The sequence below is a fragment of the Lepidochelys kempii genome, chromosome 11, assembly GCF_965140285.1.
Source record: "Lepidochelys kempii isolate rLepKem1 chromosome 11, rLepKem1.hap1, whole genome shotgun sequence".
In the NCBI taxonomy this organism is placed as follows: Eukaryota; Metazoa; Chordata; order Testudines; family Cheloniidae; genus Lepidochelys; species Lepidochelys kempii.
This window is the reverse complement of record NC_136390.1, coordinates 38323611-38340784: the sequence shown is the minus strand read 5'-3', so window position 1 is coordinate 38340784 and position 17174 is coordinate 38323611. Positions and strand designations below refer to the sequence as shown.

General features: G+C 43.0%; 1 protein-coding gene across 3 annotated transcripts in view; it reads right to left on the bottom strand.

The window, feature by feature from the left end:
• Window positions 1-17174, bottom strand: part of CERS6 (ceramide synthase 6) — a 222198-nt gene that overhangs the window by 49363 nt on the left and 155661 nt on the right. For all 3 annotated transcript variants that reach the window (XM_078847955.1, XM_073305738.2, XM_073305739.2), the window contains exon 5: window positions 3550-3600. In XM_078847955.1, coding sequence (XP_078704081.1) covers window positions 3550-3600 — 51 coding nt within the window. The remainder of the gene's footprint in view (window positions 1-3549; window positions 3601-17174) is intronic.

Genomic DNA, 17174 nt, shown 5'->3' with positions numbered 1-17174 from the left:
GAGGACCACCCAAAGTTGTTGCAGAGCAGGGCAAAATCTGTCCTACATATGTAGTTTTGATCATCATTTCTATTCTATAACACAAACAGATTTCTTCTTTTAAAATCTTTTCATGTCAATAAATCTTTATTTTCATGTATTTCTTCATATTTAGAAAACCCTCTTTAGGTGCCTAGCCAATGCTCTGGGATAATTGTTTTTCCTGCTTTGTAAAACACAATAACTTTTTTAAAAGTGCTTAAATTTATTGGTTGGGTTTTTTTTAAGTTTCAATGATGTCAATCATACAGATAATGCAAAAACTCGGTTGTTGCCATCACCAGGTCTGCTTGCCCATTTTTAGACACTCTTTTCTAGCTTTGTATTAATTTGCTTAGTTTTTAATGTAATGCAGGTAAAAGGTACCTGGTTGATAATCCTAGAATCCAAAGGCATGGGGAGTTGGATGGTATGCTCTCTCCAGTTTCCCCACCAATGAAGGAACAATTCATATGTGACAAAGGGTAGTTCATTCTCTCTGGCCCATTCAGTCTTTGTCTGCTCTGCTGACATTGCCAGGAAGGGGGTTGATTAGCGGCAGTTTTTTAAACTTAATTCTGATATATGAACTAAAAAGGAAGCTGGCATTACAGCCAAAATCTCTAAAGAATTTACAAGGAAAATTTGTATTAGAAGAATTTTTAGGATTGTTGGTTGTTCTCTATTGATAAGTTTTTCTACACCCATGAATCAAGAAAATTTGGGCGGCGGGGACCTCCACACTGTAAGGATGTCCCAGTTTTCATCTCATAACAAATGCATAACAAAAGTAGAGAACTTGATCAGTTCCAATGTTAGTTCCTGATCCTTAACTTCAATAGTGCGTAAAGTGAGGATTTGGGCCTTAGCCAATCAAGTGAATGCAGAATCACCCACTTGTCTATATCTATATAGAGTTGTGTTGGATTTCTGGAATGCCATGTTGAATAATTCATGTGAGTCACAGCATGATTAGAACTTTTATTCATTTAGAAAACAAAGCAAACAAACAAAACCCCCGCAAACACAACCTTGATTTGAGCCCAACACATTTTTTCTCTGGGACAATGACTGACTGTTTTTATTTTGTGATTTGCTGTCTATCAAAATTCATTCTCTGGCACTGGATCTTCTCTTTGTCTGCTGCTTGTCGCTATAGATCTCATAGATCTCTACGAGTATTCAAAAGGTACAACTAATTTTCTCAGTAACAAAGGGCGACCTCTCTGTCCTGATCATAAGCTTAGCAAATATTCACGCTCTTTAGCCAATCATACTGATTCTTTCTTCAGAAGCAGATTGTAAACTGCATATTACATACATAAGAAAAACACATCTCGACATTTTAGACTTCTCAGATTGCAAACTCTTAAACTGGTTTCTCTTAGTCTTTTGGGCACTAATGATCACTGATGGGTAGGGTCCCTCATTATAAGGGACATTCCCTATTTTTTCATCTCTGTACAACAAGACTAGGAGTTGCTGAGTGCTGCAAAGAGCAGCAAGAAATACCCTGGCGAAGTATGTGAATACTGCTTATGAGAATACTACTACTACTACTTTCGGGAGGAGGGGTGGGGCGGGAGTGCTAAGAAAACAGTCCCTTATTTTTGAAATACAATGTTGGCAACCCCACTTATGGGTTTGTACAATGTCTAGAACAATGGGTCCCTGATTCTTGCTGGGGGTTTTGAGTACTGCTGTTACCAAATAAAAATGAAGAACAACATTGGGGCTAAACAGGTGAATGTTTGGAGTCTTTCTGAAAATTTAGAATTTAGATGGGTAGAAATGCTGCAAACCAAAAACACAACCACAAGTTACTGCAAGTCTTGAAGCCTACATCGTTAGGTGATATTTGTGACTTTTGATACCCGATTTAAAAAAATACTATACATCATGACAATGGATTTATGTTTAAAAGTATTAAGAAGACAGATGAGGCATAAGAAAATGGTTACTCTGAAATTGGCAATTAGCTCCAAACAAAATATTGCTCTCACTCAAACAGCTGTGAAATCCCCAGGGCTCTCTTATTGTAGCCTGATGCTTATTTACATTCTTCTAAAAAAAAAAAAGTGTACTTGTGGCACCTTAGAGACTAAAATTTATTTGAGCATAAGCTTTCGTGAGCTACAGCTCACTTCATCGGACGCATGCAGTGGAAAATACAGTGGGGAGATTTATATACACAGAGAACATGAAACAATGGGTGTTACCATACACACTGTAACAAGAGTGATCAGGTAAGGTGAGCTATTACCAGCAGGAGAGTGCGGGGGGGACGACGACACCTTTTCTAGTGATACACAAGGTGGGCCATTTCCAGCAGTTGACAAGAACTTGTGAGGAACAGTGGAACTAATAACTTAGTTAATAAATTAGGCTTGAATAAAGACTGGAGTGGATGTGTCATTACACAAAGTAAAACTATTTCCCCATGTTTATCCCCCCTGGCACTGTTCCTCATATGTTCTTGTCAACTGCTGGAAATGGCCCACCTTGATTATCACTACAAAAGGTTTCTCCCCTCTGCCCCACCCCCTCGCCCCGCTGGTAATAGCTCACCTTACCTGATCACTCTTGTTACAGTGTGTATGTTAAACCCATTGTTTCATGTTCTCTGTGTATATAAATCTCCCCACTGTATTTTCCACTGCACACGTCTGATGAAGCGAGCTGTAGCTCACGAAAGCTTATGCTCAAATAAATTTGTTAGTCTCTGAAGTGCCACTTTTCTTTTTGCGGATACAGACTAACATGGCTGCTACTCTGAAACCTTACATTCTTCTGTAATCTTGCAAGTATGATACTGTTGTGATGACATAAATGCAAACTAGTATTGCATAAAATTACATCTCCATGAAGCTGAACTTTCCCAAACGGTTGCCAATGCCAACTCCTAACCACCTATGCACGGTGACATTTTTCTCTAATGAGCTCTCTAATTAACAATATTATTTAAAATTTAATAGGTATTGATTAACTGATGCTCCCAACACCTCTGAGTGGTAGGTAAGTATTATTAACTCTCTGAGTACATCTACACAACAATTAAATACCTGAGCCTGGCCCAGGTCAGCTGACTTGGGCTCATGGGGCTTGGGCTGAGAGGCTGTAAAATTGCTATGTAAATGTTCAGCCTCAGGCTGGAACCTGAGCTCTAGGACCTCACGAGTGGGGAGTGCTTTCAAGGCTGGGTTTCCACACTTTGAATACGAGGAGGTATCTCCTCCCACCATGCGTGCATTTCACGCAGCGTTCGGGGAGATTTTTGTCCCCAGACAAACTATCTTTTTGCCAGTTATTGCTGATGCACTTTTGTCCTCACCAGGAGGGACGGGTATATTTCCTTCTCTGAGGATGTCGCTCATGTTGCTTCTCCATGACTCAGACAACAGGGGGTGCGAAATGGTGTTTGTTGGGTAGTCTGATAAAGCTAATCAACATTTGCATAAAACGGGGGTTTGTATAGTAAAAACAACTTCTCATTGAGGTTGTATATTTATTCTATATAACAGGATGACTTACCTGATATGGGTATCCATTCCAGCACTGCCTTGTGTTCCAGAGCCAGGGAGTCTTAAAGAAACAAAACGAAGGGGCATGTTAGTAGTTGTGAAATGAAACAATGCAGTCCCTGGCAGTTAAGATGTAAATGGTTAATATTTTTCAGGGACTAAATCCTGAGAGCTGCTGAGCATTTGTATGTCCTCCCACTGGAGTCAATCAGCACTGAGAGTGAGCGCTAGACCCCTCAAAGTTGTGTGTCCCATATTAGAACAACCCACTGTGACATTCTGTACCTCGTGGGAACACCCTATGCTGACAAATTCATCCTTATAAAGTGATTGTTTGGTATCCAATGCAAAGTTTGTCATGTCGGATGTCTTCGGAAGGCTCATGATGCCCTGAGCATTGTTGTTATAGTGATGTTATAGTAATTGTTGTTACAGAAATGTTATAGTAATGTTATAGGTTATAATTCCATGTATATAGTTATGAGGCTGAAAATGTATCCTCATGGCTTAAAGCAAGCCCAGGCAAAAACTCTCCAAAAGCAGAGGGGCAGTTCACACCACATCAGGCATGTATGGGACAGCCTCACAGGAACAAAGGACACTGGCGTAGGCAACAGCAAAGGATCTGTTGGACCAGGGGTTCTCAAACTAGGGGTCGGGATCTGTCAGCCTCCACCCCAAACCCCACTTCACCTCCAGCATTTATAATAGTGTTAAATCTTTTTAAAGTGTTCTTAATTTATAAGGGGAGTCGCACTCAGAGGCTTGCTGTGTGAAAGGGGTCACCACTACAAAAGTTTGAGAATCACTGTGTTGGACTCGCAGTGAGCCACTCCCCTTCCTTTGGTCAGTTTTGGACTGCGATGAGGTAATGATCACCTGACTCTGAAAGGGGCAGGGGGGTGCAAAGCCAAGAGGGAAGAAAGGACATGATAAAAGGGAGAGATGTTTGCCATGCTCTTCCTCTCTCTTCCACCTATATCTACAGACATCACATCAAGCGACTGAAGCACTGATCAAAAGGGAGAGCCTGGCTGAAGGGCAACCAGCCAGCCTGTGGTGAGAAGCATATAAGTTTCTAAGGGCATTGAAAGTGTTAAGATCAGCTTAGAATGCGTTTTGCTTTTATTTCATTTGACCAAATCTGACTTGTTATGCTTTGACTTACAATCACTTAAAATTTATCTTTGCAGTTAATAAATCTGTTTGATTATTCAATCTGAAGCAGTGTGTTTGGTTCGAAGCATGTCAGAGACTCCCCTTGAGATAATAGGCCTGGTACATATCAATTTCTTTGTTAAACTGACAAACTCATATAAGCTTGCAGCATCTTACAGCATAACTGGGCACTGCAAGATGGAGGTTCCTAGGGTTGTATCTGGAGAGGAGATATTGGCTAGTGTCATTTGGTTGGACAATCCAAGGAGCAGCTTACATGCCAGAGGCTGTGCGTGAACAGCCCAGGAGTGGGTGTTCTCACAGCAGAGTAGGGTAAAGCTGGCTCCCAGAGTCAAGGATTGGAGTGTCCTAGCAGATCACCGGTCCAGATAACACCAGGGGGGAACATCATACCCACTCATTCATAAAGAGTTTAACTTGTTCATGAAGGATTTGGGGGCAGTATGTTCTACAAAACAACAACCTGTACTTCAGTCATTCTTACAGCTTGTGCACAAGCGGCAAAATCTTGTGTCACACTCTCAGCATCATAGCTAATAAATAATACCTCACTCTTATACAGCATTTTTCTTCAGTAGCTCTCAAAGTGCTTTACAAAGGAGATCAATATAATTACCCTCATTTTACAGATGGGAAAACTGAGGCATGGGGAGGTGCAGTGAGTTCCCCAGAGTTACCCAACAGGTCAGCGACGGAGCCAGGAATAGAAGCCAAGTCTCCTGAATCTCACTCCAGTACTCTATTCACAAGGACACACTGTCTAATGGCCCTGTTGGCCTCAAACTGTCAAAATGTTTAGTCAGAATTGCTTCTGCACAGGTTGCTGTTCAGTCCAATCCCAGTTAACCCCAGGAAAGGGGATTATTTCCTCCACCTCCACCCTGACTCTCCTGCCTCCCCATGCAGATCAAATCAAGTCCCTACATGCCTGGTTTTGGTTATCACTGTCCTAAAGGATAGAGGTTGCCATCATACCATATATTCTGCTTGCAGTGATCTCTTAAAGCAAAATGAATACTGAGGGAGAGAAACTCACTGTAGTGTGTAAAATATCAGCTGAATTTTCCATTCAAAAAGGCCAATCCAAAGAAGTCAGAAAGATGTGACAAGAAGGTTCTTGTGGAGATGCATCACTGCTATCCTTAATTTGCTTTCCAGCTATTTGCACAAGATTTAGGTGACTATTTATCCTCCAATTTTTCATGAAAGAATAGAACAAGGAAGTTTCCTTAAATGTCAGTAAATCTATTCTTTCAGCAGGTTTATTCCTTTGTTCAGTTCAGTAGGGATTTCAGTGTGTTGCAGCACAGACAAAAATAGCAGCAAAGGCCTGATCATCTTAAATTTATTACCAGCTAGTGGAAGAATTTTTCCTCTCTTGAAGAGGTTGTTTACACTGGTATCCCAAAGAGTTGCACCCTGCCTTTCTGCTTCCTTAATGTCTAGTATGGTATACTTATGATTTGCAAAATACATGGCAAAACATCAACTTTCAATTTTTTCACACCACACACCAGGAAGAAAAATGTGCTATCAGTTGTCCCGGAACCAGTGCCCTCCCAAAACAGCAACTTTTGGGGGGCTAGAGTAGAATTTTGCAGATAGTATGGGCGCAAGAATGCCTAGTGTTCCAACATGCTACTGTAACTCAAAATTAAGAGTCACTGGCACTGCTTCCCTACAGAAGAAATTTCAAGATGGCAGCCAACAGTGCCTGTAAAGGAAAACTAAGCTGGTGAAGCAATTCTATACAACAAAATGGCAGTTGAGTCAGTCAGAGCCCCTTTTCCAGCAAGAACTTTATCTCTGGGTTGCAGAAAACCCAATAAGCACCAAATACTCAGCTGTAGATTTCTTACCCACATATATAGCCTGGAGTTCAGAGACCAGACTTCTCCCCTGTGGTCCCTCCCTTTCTGGAATTCCTGCTTTTTGGGCCATAAATGGAGCACCTATGAGCATAAGTTGCCAGTAACCTATTGTTTGCCAGGGACAAGGTATCTGCACCCCTGAGCAGAGACATTAGGAACAGGTATTTATTTTATAAATCCTACTTGAACATTGATGCTGATTTCAGATAGCTTCTTCCCAAGTATCATGGTCCTAATTGAGGAGTCTGAAGCTGCAATCTTAAAATCACTCAGAGCAAAAGTTTCCAAGCTCTAGTCAAAATATATTAAAAACACTTTGAAATGGGCAGTAGGTGTTGACTTGCTTTTGTAAGAGAAAAAGGACACTAACAAGGGTCATAGGACCAGAGAGAGCTAAGAATCAATACTAATTATAGAAGAGCTAGAAATGTAAAACTGTCAGTTTAGTCAGCAGAACAGTATCATTTTTTATTCTGTCCAACAGTCAGAGCAGTGTAGGAGTTTGAGGGCTGAGTCACTTATTACTACAGAGTCTCCTGATGCAGAAGTGAGTTTATTTACCAGACACTGTATTTGTTTCAACTATCCTTATTCCACGCAGGGAGCAATATACAGTGTATTAGGCTGCTTTAAAACAAACAGCTGAGTTTTAATCCCTTAGTGTCAGTGGATTCCTTTTTCATGCTAGCTCATTGTGTGGACATTTCAACCAAGTCAACAGTAGCAATTTATAAAACTTACAAGCCTATGTACAAAACCTACCTTCTTAGCCTTTACCATGAAAGGCAGCATGTCCTATAGTAGATAGGACACTGCTGTAGGAATTGGGAGACCGACCTAGGTTCTGTTTCTGGCTCTGCCTGCTGTCACACTGACTTGCTGTGTGACCTTGGGCAAGTTACTTCACCTCTTTCCACTCCTACCTTTTGTTCTATTGTTTTTAGACCATGAGCTCTTCAGGACAGGGGCTGTCTCTAAGTGTGTGTATAGTGCCTAGCACAATGGGGTCCTGATCTCTGTTGGGACTCAAGGCACTATGGTAACATAAATAATAATGATGTCTGATAATAATTGAAAAACTATTTCTACTTTATTTGCCTACAAAAATCGGCTTCCCCCAACCGAGTGGAAGAGAAGATTTTTCAAGGTTAAAGAAACTCTGTTGCCAGTGAAGAGATTCAGCTATTAGGTTTTGACAATGGTTTGATTTGGGAAATATTTTTTTCTAATATAGAGTAAATGTGCATTTCTCTCCAACCGCACCCCTGTTCTCAGCCCCTCAGGTGTTCTCTCCAGCCTTAGGGAGCTCTCCATTTTTCTACACTTCTCATGCTGAAGGCCTTGCATTGTAGTCACGCAAACAGAGAAAGGGATTCCCTTAAAAAGTAATCAGCACAGTTTCTTAGTCAACTGCAGAGGTTTATGTTGAGTAAAATGAGGTTCTCATTCCCTCCCAGGTAGCTGAGTGAATTGCATTCCATTGGACAGCTGTGACAAGAGATTATGGGTGAAATCCTGGTTGGTCTCATTGAAGTCAGAGTCTTGCTATTTGACTTCAGTGGGCCGGGATTTCAGCTCAGGAAAGGAAACAGAATTCAGGCCTCCTGCAAAAACCTACAATGCATTAGACTGAGATGTCAATTTGCAATGGTGCTTCCACACAAAAGTTGCAAAAGTTACTGTACCAGCTAGTTATATTGTTTGGTATTCATCCAGGTATTTAAAAAACAAGACAAAATAAAAACAAACAAATACAAAAATCTTTCCCTTCTTTCCACTGTTGTGTTACTAAATTGAATTTTATTGTAAATCAAAAATACCAAAGAGGGCAAGCACACATCCCACTCAATCCATCACACATCCTCTCCCGTTGAACACTCAGTGTTTACACAAGGAAGGATTAAGACACGATCTAAGAAACTTGACTGCACTGCCAATCTAAATTGATTTGCCAAGATTTCCTTTGTACATAAACAGGAAGGATTTTTTGGAGGCACTTGTACTTCATGAAGCACAACTTCAACCTGGGTTTCGGTAGCTCTTTTACAGCGTGAAGCACATTTCTAAAGCTGAAGTACCCATCCACAGGACTTTACAAAAGCATGTGGACGAGCCGTGGGACAATGGGCTGTATTCAGTTCCTTTATAGAAGCTGAGCTGCTTTACATCCAAATGTAATGAGGGCACAAACATTTTAGTTAATAGGCCTCTTGGATTAGGACACATGCACCCTTACAGCAATAGGTGTATCCACTAAAATGAGATTTGTGCAGATGAATCCTTTAGGCAACACTGAGTCATGACACACGTTCTCTTAATTTCACCGTTAGTCAGAGCACTCCAGTTCCGACAAAAGCAGAGATGTGCAATGCAGTGAGTGGGCATCAAGCCAAATAAAGTGGACACTAACTAGAACATTATTCTGGGGTTTAAAGCAGTTGAGAACCAGGCTCCTATTATCTTTAATGATTCTCATCACAGAAAGGATTTGCACTTCCTGGATGGACAGTATAAATGCTATTAATAATATATTCCCATTTCCAAGTTATGTGAAGAGTTCTAATTAGCTTCTAACTCGAATCTGTCATATAAGAGTATATATGTAGTACCTATATGTTGATGGCGATATTACTTGGCTATTGAAGACAATTTCTAAGTTTAATTTTTTTACTTTATGTTGAAATTAAAAGAAAAGTAACAAATATATACAGAAGGAACAAGCATTCCAGAAGCTGATATGAGGAATCCTTAGCACAGCTAAAGAGTTATACCCGGAAGTCTCTAAGTGATAACTGCATGGAGTTCCTAAAATACAGTACATCTTGAAGCTTTAAGAGTAAAGTTCAAACTTCCTCTTCTCTCTGTTAACAAGAATCATTTCACACAAGCAGTTTACAAGGTTCAAATGACTCAATCTTATTGTACCCCTGTCTCTTCCAGCTGACCTACACAGAAATCCTTCATGATGAGGAACTAACGCATGTCCAATTTGCCTGCCTATTGGAATGGAACCCTGAGGGGTTTTTTTTGCCAATAGAAGATGTTCAGATGAGAGTTTGAGTTCTTGTGGACAGTAGAGTTTTAATCTCCAGTGTTTTGAAGCCTTTAGTACTTGCCCTTTTTCGTTCCTCCTACTCACTAGCCAGCAAAACTTATTGGGCATGAGGGGCTGAGGTGAGGGTGGAGCCAGGGCTTTACTCACCTGCTCCTCACGGGGAGTGGGAACATCAGGCACATAGCCCCTGCTCTCCCCTACGTGCCTAGAGTCACAATCCAAGGTGTAAGGAGGCTGCCCAGAGGGCCCCCTTGTTTGGCCATGTTAGATGCAACCACAATGAAGCCTTTAATAAGATAAACTGTCTACTGGGCTGGGCAAGTGTATAGAACACAGTTAAATGAGATAAAGTTCTTTGGAAATGTAGAACATTTGTTATTGATACATAGAATTAAAGCAGTCTGTCTTATAGCTGCCTAAATTAAAGCCGTTCAAATATCGTCAACCCATTCATTTAGGATAATTCCTACTTTTAGCCAAGTCTGAAAGCAATGACTGCCTTTCACATCAAACTCAACTAGATGTAAGAGATACTTCACCCATTTTCCCACTACCTAAATTATAGGTGCTGGCAAAATATTCACATTTATTTTTTTTCAAATATTTTGACACATCTTTAGCATTTCTCCAAAGAAACCTTGTTATGGTATTTGCCAATGCAGAGGTTTGCATTCGATTAAACTTTGAGTACTAAATATAATAAGTTACATTAGAGAACACTCAAGGCCCGATCATGAAGGCCGAAAACTCGTCACTAGTTGACAGTGTAAAACATGTATGGTTTCTGCATCTCAGTGAATGACCCAGCACAGAACACTTGCACCCTTCTGAGCCACACAGACCCTCAAAGGCCATGGTTGCAGGCAGCCAGAGTCCTAAATAGAAACAAATGCCCTCTTGCAGCCTTTGCTACCCAGCTCCCTGGACTGGCTTGGAGAATATCTCTACCTCAAGAAGTGGTGGGATAAATTGGCCCTTTGTTTTCCTTGGGTTAGAGGCCCGGTCCTTTGAAACTCGGAGAGCTATTATGCCGACCACCCCATTAAGGAGAGGTAAAAATCACTGGATGGCAGAATAATTACCCTCACTGAATTACACAGCACTGTGCCAAAGATGAACCCACTAAGTGATCCTGTTTAGCAGACTCAAAGGAGTTCTCCCAGGACAATCCAACCACCATATAAGGTAATACACTGGGGAGGATTCACGGGGGAAGGGATACTGTAGAATGCTGAATCAAGAATTCTACAGAAGCTGTAGAAAGGAGATTTGCCACTCAAGTGATTATCCTTCATGCCTGCTTAGTTGTTGAAGCTTCTGGGGTTTCCATGGGCCAACCAGAGGTGAAATTTAGCTGAACTGAGCCCCATTAATGAGCAATCCTCTTTTACCATGTAAATAAAAAGCCAATATACTATAGCAAAACACACACTGTGCTGTGCAATTGACCCATCCACCTTTGGCTATGCTGTAATTTCCTAGGCTGACGTACTGATAAAAGATGCTGACTTCAGAGGGCTCTTTCTACAGTTCATATCACTGGAAGATGGGTGCCTTACACCAGGGGTGGGAAAACTTTTTGGCCTGAGGGCCACATCTGGGTGGGAAAATTGCATGCAGGGCCATGAATGTAAGGCTGGGGCAGGAGTGCGGGGTGTGGGAGGACTGTGGTGTGCGGGAGGGGTGTGGTGTGCAGGAAGAGGCTCAAGGCAAGGGGTTGGGGTGCAGGAGGGGGTGCAGAGTGTGGGAGGGGGCTCAGGGCAAGGGGTTGGGGTGCAGGGAGTGATGTGGGGTGCACCAAGGGGCTCAGGTCAGGGGGTTGAGGTGCAGGAGGGGTGCGGCAGGGGGTTGGGGTATCGGAAGGATGCATCAGGGGGCTCAGGACAGAGGGTTGGATGCAATAGAGGTGCGGGGTGCAGCAGGAGGCTCAGGGAATGGGGTTGGGATGCAGAAGAGGTATGGGGTGCACCGGGGGCTCAGGGCAGGGAGTTGGGGTGCAGGGTGCAGGAGGGGTGTGGGCTCTGGCCCGGCGCTTACCTTGAGTGGCTCCAGGGTGGCAGCAGCACACAGCGGGGCTAAGGCAGGCTCCCTGCCTGCCCTGCCCCTACCGCTCCCGGAAGCAGCCGGCACCATGTCCCTGCGGCCCCTGGGAGAGGGAGGGCAGAGAGCTCTGCGCACTGCCCTTGCCTGTGGGTAACTCCCCTGAAGCTCCCATTGGCCACAGTTCCCGGCCAACAGGAGCTGCAGGGACCGCAGGGACATGGTGCCAGCTGCTTCCAGGAGCGGCGCGGGGCCAAGGCAGGCAGGGAGCCTGCCTTAGCCCCGTGGCGCCACAGGGGTGACCATCCCATGGGCTGGATCCAAAGCCCTGATGGGCCGGGATCCGGCCCGTGGGCTGTAGTTTGCCCACCCCGCCTTACACTAATAAACTATGACAAAACACATGCATTAGGATGGGTAGTTCTGGACTATAGTCTCTGTGCAATTGTTGGCAAATAGAAAATCAATTCCCTGCGTGCCACATACAAGCAGCTGCCCTGCCACAGAACAGCTGTACAATTTGTGCAGAGCTGGTTGATATATTTTTGCTGATTTGGCAAAATATGCTGTTGTGTCAAAGCCAAAACATGTCTCAAAATCTGTCAGTTTCCACTAAACTTTCATCAGGGAAGTTTTTGGGTCAGGGACAAAGCAAGAACCTCTATACTGGGTGGTTAGGGCATGATGTGGGTTGCCCATGGTTTGAAATGATCTGGCCCGGGATGAAAAACTCTGCGCTAAACCAAGCAGAACAGGAACTTCAACCTGGGTCTCCCACATCCCAGGCCTGTGCCATAACCACCGGGCTATTGAGTGAGTCTGATCCCCAATAAAAACAAAATTGTTAACCTCCAGTCAGCTTTAATTTTGTGGGCTTGGAATGGGGTGAGAGGGATATGAGAAAGTGAGAAAAAAATTCAGAAACTTTACTCTGACTAGGCTCCTTTTATCTCCTCTCCTTTTAAAAGACATCTGACCTGTTTTCCCCTCCATATGCTAGCCCTAGCAGTAAGGGCCTTGTTCAGACTGCCACTGACTTACCCGTGCAGTTGTCCACTGAGTCCCTCTTTGTGATCCATCAAGGGCACCCACACTAGGCTCCCAGCTCCTCAGTCATCACCTCTCTTAGGCAGAGACCAGTGCCTCACTCCCCGTTGACTGGGGTTTATCTAGGCTGTGCAGTTCCCTTCCTACACTGTGATATCCCTAGCAGGTCAGACTGCCTAAGCTGGCAAGTGTCTGCATTTCGATTTCTCTTTGAAGGCTATGAACAACATAGTTGTCAGCATTTATGAGTTACCACGCAACTCTTTATAAGCAAGCACATTTATTCTTAAGGTGAAAGCATTACCAAGAAAACATACAGAAACAATAAAAGGGCCTATATGCATGCTAAAAGCTTACCTATGAGTAGGTACCAGTCTTATAGGTCCTCAGTAGGTCAAGTACTTTCAACCATTCTCAGGAAGGTTTGGGGCCCCCTTAGGGCAGAATATCCTGTATGTTTGCTGGATCAGAAAGCAGCCCCTGAATCAGTCCTTTCTTTGTCTGTTGGTTTGTGAAGAATCTAGTTTGAACCAGTTTTTGTGAGCATTCCCAAGTGTTGGTACCTCTCTGGATGTGTTACAACCTGAGTGAATTTGCCTAATCTCCCCCTACTATTCTTAGTTCCTGGAGGGTTGTGGTCACCTTTCCGCAGGGAATTACATATAATCCCTGGCCCACAAACTTAATACAGTAACACCTCCCAAAGATATTGCAGGGAATTGCTGTCTCTGTCACCCAGGGTTCCAGGGGGTGGACCAGATTCCGATATCCCTACACATGCTGAATAATACATCCCTCCCTGAACAGTGCCACTGACCCCAGTGGGACTAGCTGTGGAGTAAGGTGTGACTCACCCGGAGTAGGGCTGGCAGAATCTGGCTCTAAGTTATCCAACCAAAACCAGACCAATAGCACAACAAAACAAACTGGAAGGAGGATGCGGGGGGCAGAGGAAGGAAATGGCCAAGCTGAAACAAAACCAGCATAAGGCTGTAAGTGTCACACTCACGGTTTGGAATCAGTTTTTGCTGGGCATAAAGTGTCAGTTCTACTTGCAGTTTTCTATGGATTTTTGCCTTACATGGCGCGAGAGCTCAAATGAAACTTAAGCTTTACCCCACCTTTAGTGCAGCGCCTAGTCAGTGCAGCATGCATGACAATGAAGGATGATAAACAGCTGTTGCGTTTACTGTCCTGTATTAAGGAACAATTCTCTCTCTTTTTCTCTCCTTATATAAAAATCTGTCTAAAACTTTCTGTCAAATATCTCTCTAAATCCATTAGATAAAAGAATTTTATTTTTTCAAGAACTTCTGAGACAGGGCAATGGTGGAGAATTTCAAAACTCTGCAGGAGAAATAATGTGAGAAGTCTGCATGTTAGCCAGGAGCCCTGGGCTGTTTTGCATACATTGTCCTATCCAGTTATCTTTAGAAGGAGACTCTAATTGGACCCAGGCTTCCAAAAGCCCCAAAGCAATGAAATCTGCATGTTTCCCTCAAAGTATTGTTAACATATAGTATGTGAAAGTTTTTTCGATAGTAGAGAAAAAACTGTTATGCTGTACAAAACTTCACCTTACATTTGCAGTAAGCGGCCTAAGAGGTAGGGCTAAGTGGCTGTCTTACAGCTGAATGCTACTTTTGGAGCTTTTTAAAAAAATAAATAAATAAAGAGAGAGTTAGGTTGCAGTTAATCTACAGTGAATCAAGTACAAGAGAGGAGTATTCTCCTGCCCTTCTGTACCTACAAGACCCAGAGTATTTTGAACAAACAGATTCTCAAAGCTAGACATGCACATTTACTTGTGCACATACATTTTCATGCAAACAACTGATGTGTGCATGCAGGTATATGCTTTCACATGCAGCCACTAGGCAACTAGCTGGCCATGCACATCAGATCTTTTGAGTGTATAAACTGGTCCCGTGCAACTTTATGCAAACAAGTGCATAACTTTGAAAATCCGTCCCTCAGTTATTTGCAGAATGGACCAAATGATCTGCCCCAGCTTTCATTTTTGTGTACACACTTTTACTTGTGCAACTGTTTCCTCTCCCAAACCTCATTCATATAGTTATTTATGTGCACCACCCAGACACAGCTAGGAAACCAAATGCACAACTAGGACACACACATATGGGTCCTGTAAGCACAAACTTCATGCCCTATTCTGTAAGCACAATCAGATACATACATCAATGTAGACATGCAAACATTAATGCAGACCCGAAACTGGCTGAAGTTTGTATGCTCCATACACTTGAAACAAACAGCATCTCAAAGACAGATTTACATTTTAAGTTATCAAAGACAGTAGCCTCCTGTCAATGTGTGAAAACAGATCACTACTGAATGGCTGAACCACAAATGAGAGTCTCTTGAAGATCTGAATTGAAAGAAATCTTTGCTAAACATTCAGTTAGATAACTGCAATCCTCCAGCTTGGCCAGATGTTTTATCAGAGTACAGTGTGTACTCAAAAGCTTATTGATAAGAAAAATCACATCTCTTGAAAGCGAATTCAATTTAGCCCATGAAAGCTTATGCCCAAATAAATTTGTTTGTCTCTAAGGTGCCACAAGGACTCCTCGTTATTCCCCCAATAAATTTTCAAAACAAAATGATACAGTGTTCTCTTCAAAAGCCTCATGTAAATCCTAGTACTGGAGAAGGTTAAAATTACCCTCTGAAATCAGGAACCAATCAGTGGGACCTGGGGAGCCCCTCAATGCCAACTGGCAGAGGCCCCACCATACTGTAACTCATATTAGGCCTGACATACTCAGTATCCGCAACACACTGTTGTCAGAATATGTACCTAAAAGGTGGCATGTAAGATATATGTAAACTGGTGACATGCTGGTCCCAAATATCATTGTGTGATGTACGTACAGTTTGTGTACAAAAAAGAGTTATATATGTGTGTTAGAAATATGTTCTTAAAATGTATATGGCATAAATCCAGGCTGCCCTAGACAAAGGAATGTGTATTTACTAGCTTGATTACTGGAAGAGGACAATGAAAGTGCATTTACATATACTGTAAACAAAGTGAATAAGCTGCAGCTTACAGAGCACATGAAGGGACAGAGTCTGCACCCCAGGAATCCTTCCTGGCTCTTGAGGCAGAGACAATGGACTTTGGGTAATATAGGGGTAGCAAACAGACAGACATTCTAGTTATCCATCACTTAGGGAACAAAGGGAACAGCATCCTTGGATTCTGTGAATGCTGAGTCCTCTGACCTGGAAAGCTGGAGATGCTGGTAACCTGATTTCAGAGGGTAACTTGAAGGGGAAAGGAGTCCAGGAGAGCTGGCTGTATTTCAAGGAATCCCTGTTGAGGTTACAGGGACAAACCATCCCAATGAGTCGAAAGAATAGTAAATATGGCAGGCGACCAGCTTGGCTTAATGGTGAAATCCTAGCGGATCTTAAAACATAAAAAAGAAGCTTACAAGAAGTGGAAGGTTGGACATATGACCAGGGAAGAGTATAAAAATATTGCTCGGGCATGTAGGAATCATATCAGGAGGGCCAAATCGCACCTGGAGCTGCAGCTAGCAAGAGATGTCAAGAGTAACAAGAAGGGTTTCTTCAGGTATGTTGGCAACAAGAAAAAAGCCAAGGAAAGTGTGGGCCCCTTACTGAATGATGGAGGCAACCTAGTGACAGAGGATGTGGAAAAAGCTAATGTACTCAATGCTTTTTTTGCCTCTGTTTTCACTAACAAGGTCAGCTCCCAGACTGCTGCGCTGGGCATCACAAAATGGGGAAGAGATGGCCAGCCCTCTGTGGAGATAGAGGTGGTTAGGGACTATTTAGAAAAGCTGGACGTGCACAAGTCCATGGGGCCGGACGAGTTGCATCCGAGAGTGCTGAAGGAATTGGCGGCTGTGATTGCAGAGCCATTGGCCATTATCTTTGAAAACTCGTGGCGAACCGGGGAAGTCCCGGATGACTGGAAAAAGGCTAATGTAGTGCCCATCTTTAAAAAGGGCAGAAGGAGGATCCTGGGAACTACAGGCCAGTCAGCCTCACCTCAGTCCCTGGAAAAATAATGGAGCAGGTCCTCAAAGAATCAATCCTGAAGCACTTGCATGAGAGGAAAGTGATCAGGAACAGCCAGCATGGATTCACCAAGGGAAGGTTATGCCTGACTAATCTAATCGCCTTTTATGATGAGATTACTGGTTCTGTGGATGAAGGGAAAGCAGTGGATGTATTGTTTCTTGACTTTAGCAAAGCTTTTGACACGGTCTCCCACAGTATTCTTGTCAGCAAGTTAAGGAAGTATGGGCTGGATGAATGCACTATAAGGTGGGTAGAAAACTGGCTAGATTGTCGGGCTCAACGGGTAGTGATCAATGGCTCCATGTCTAGTTGGCAGCCGGTATCAAGTGGAGTGCCCCAAGGGTCGGTCCTGGGGCCGGTTTTGTT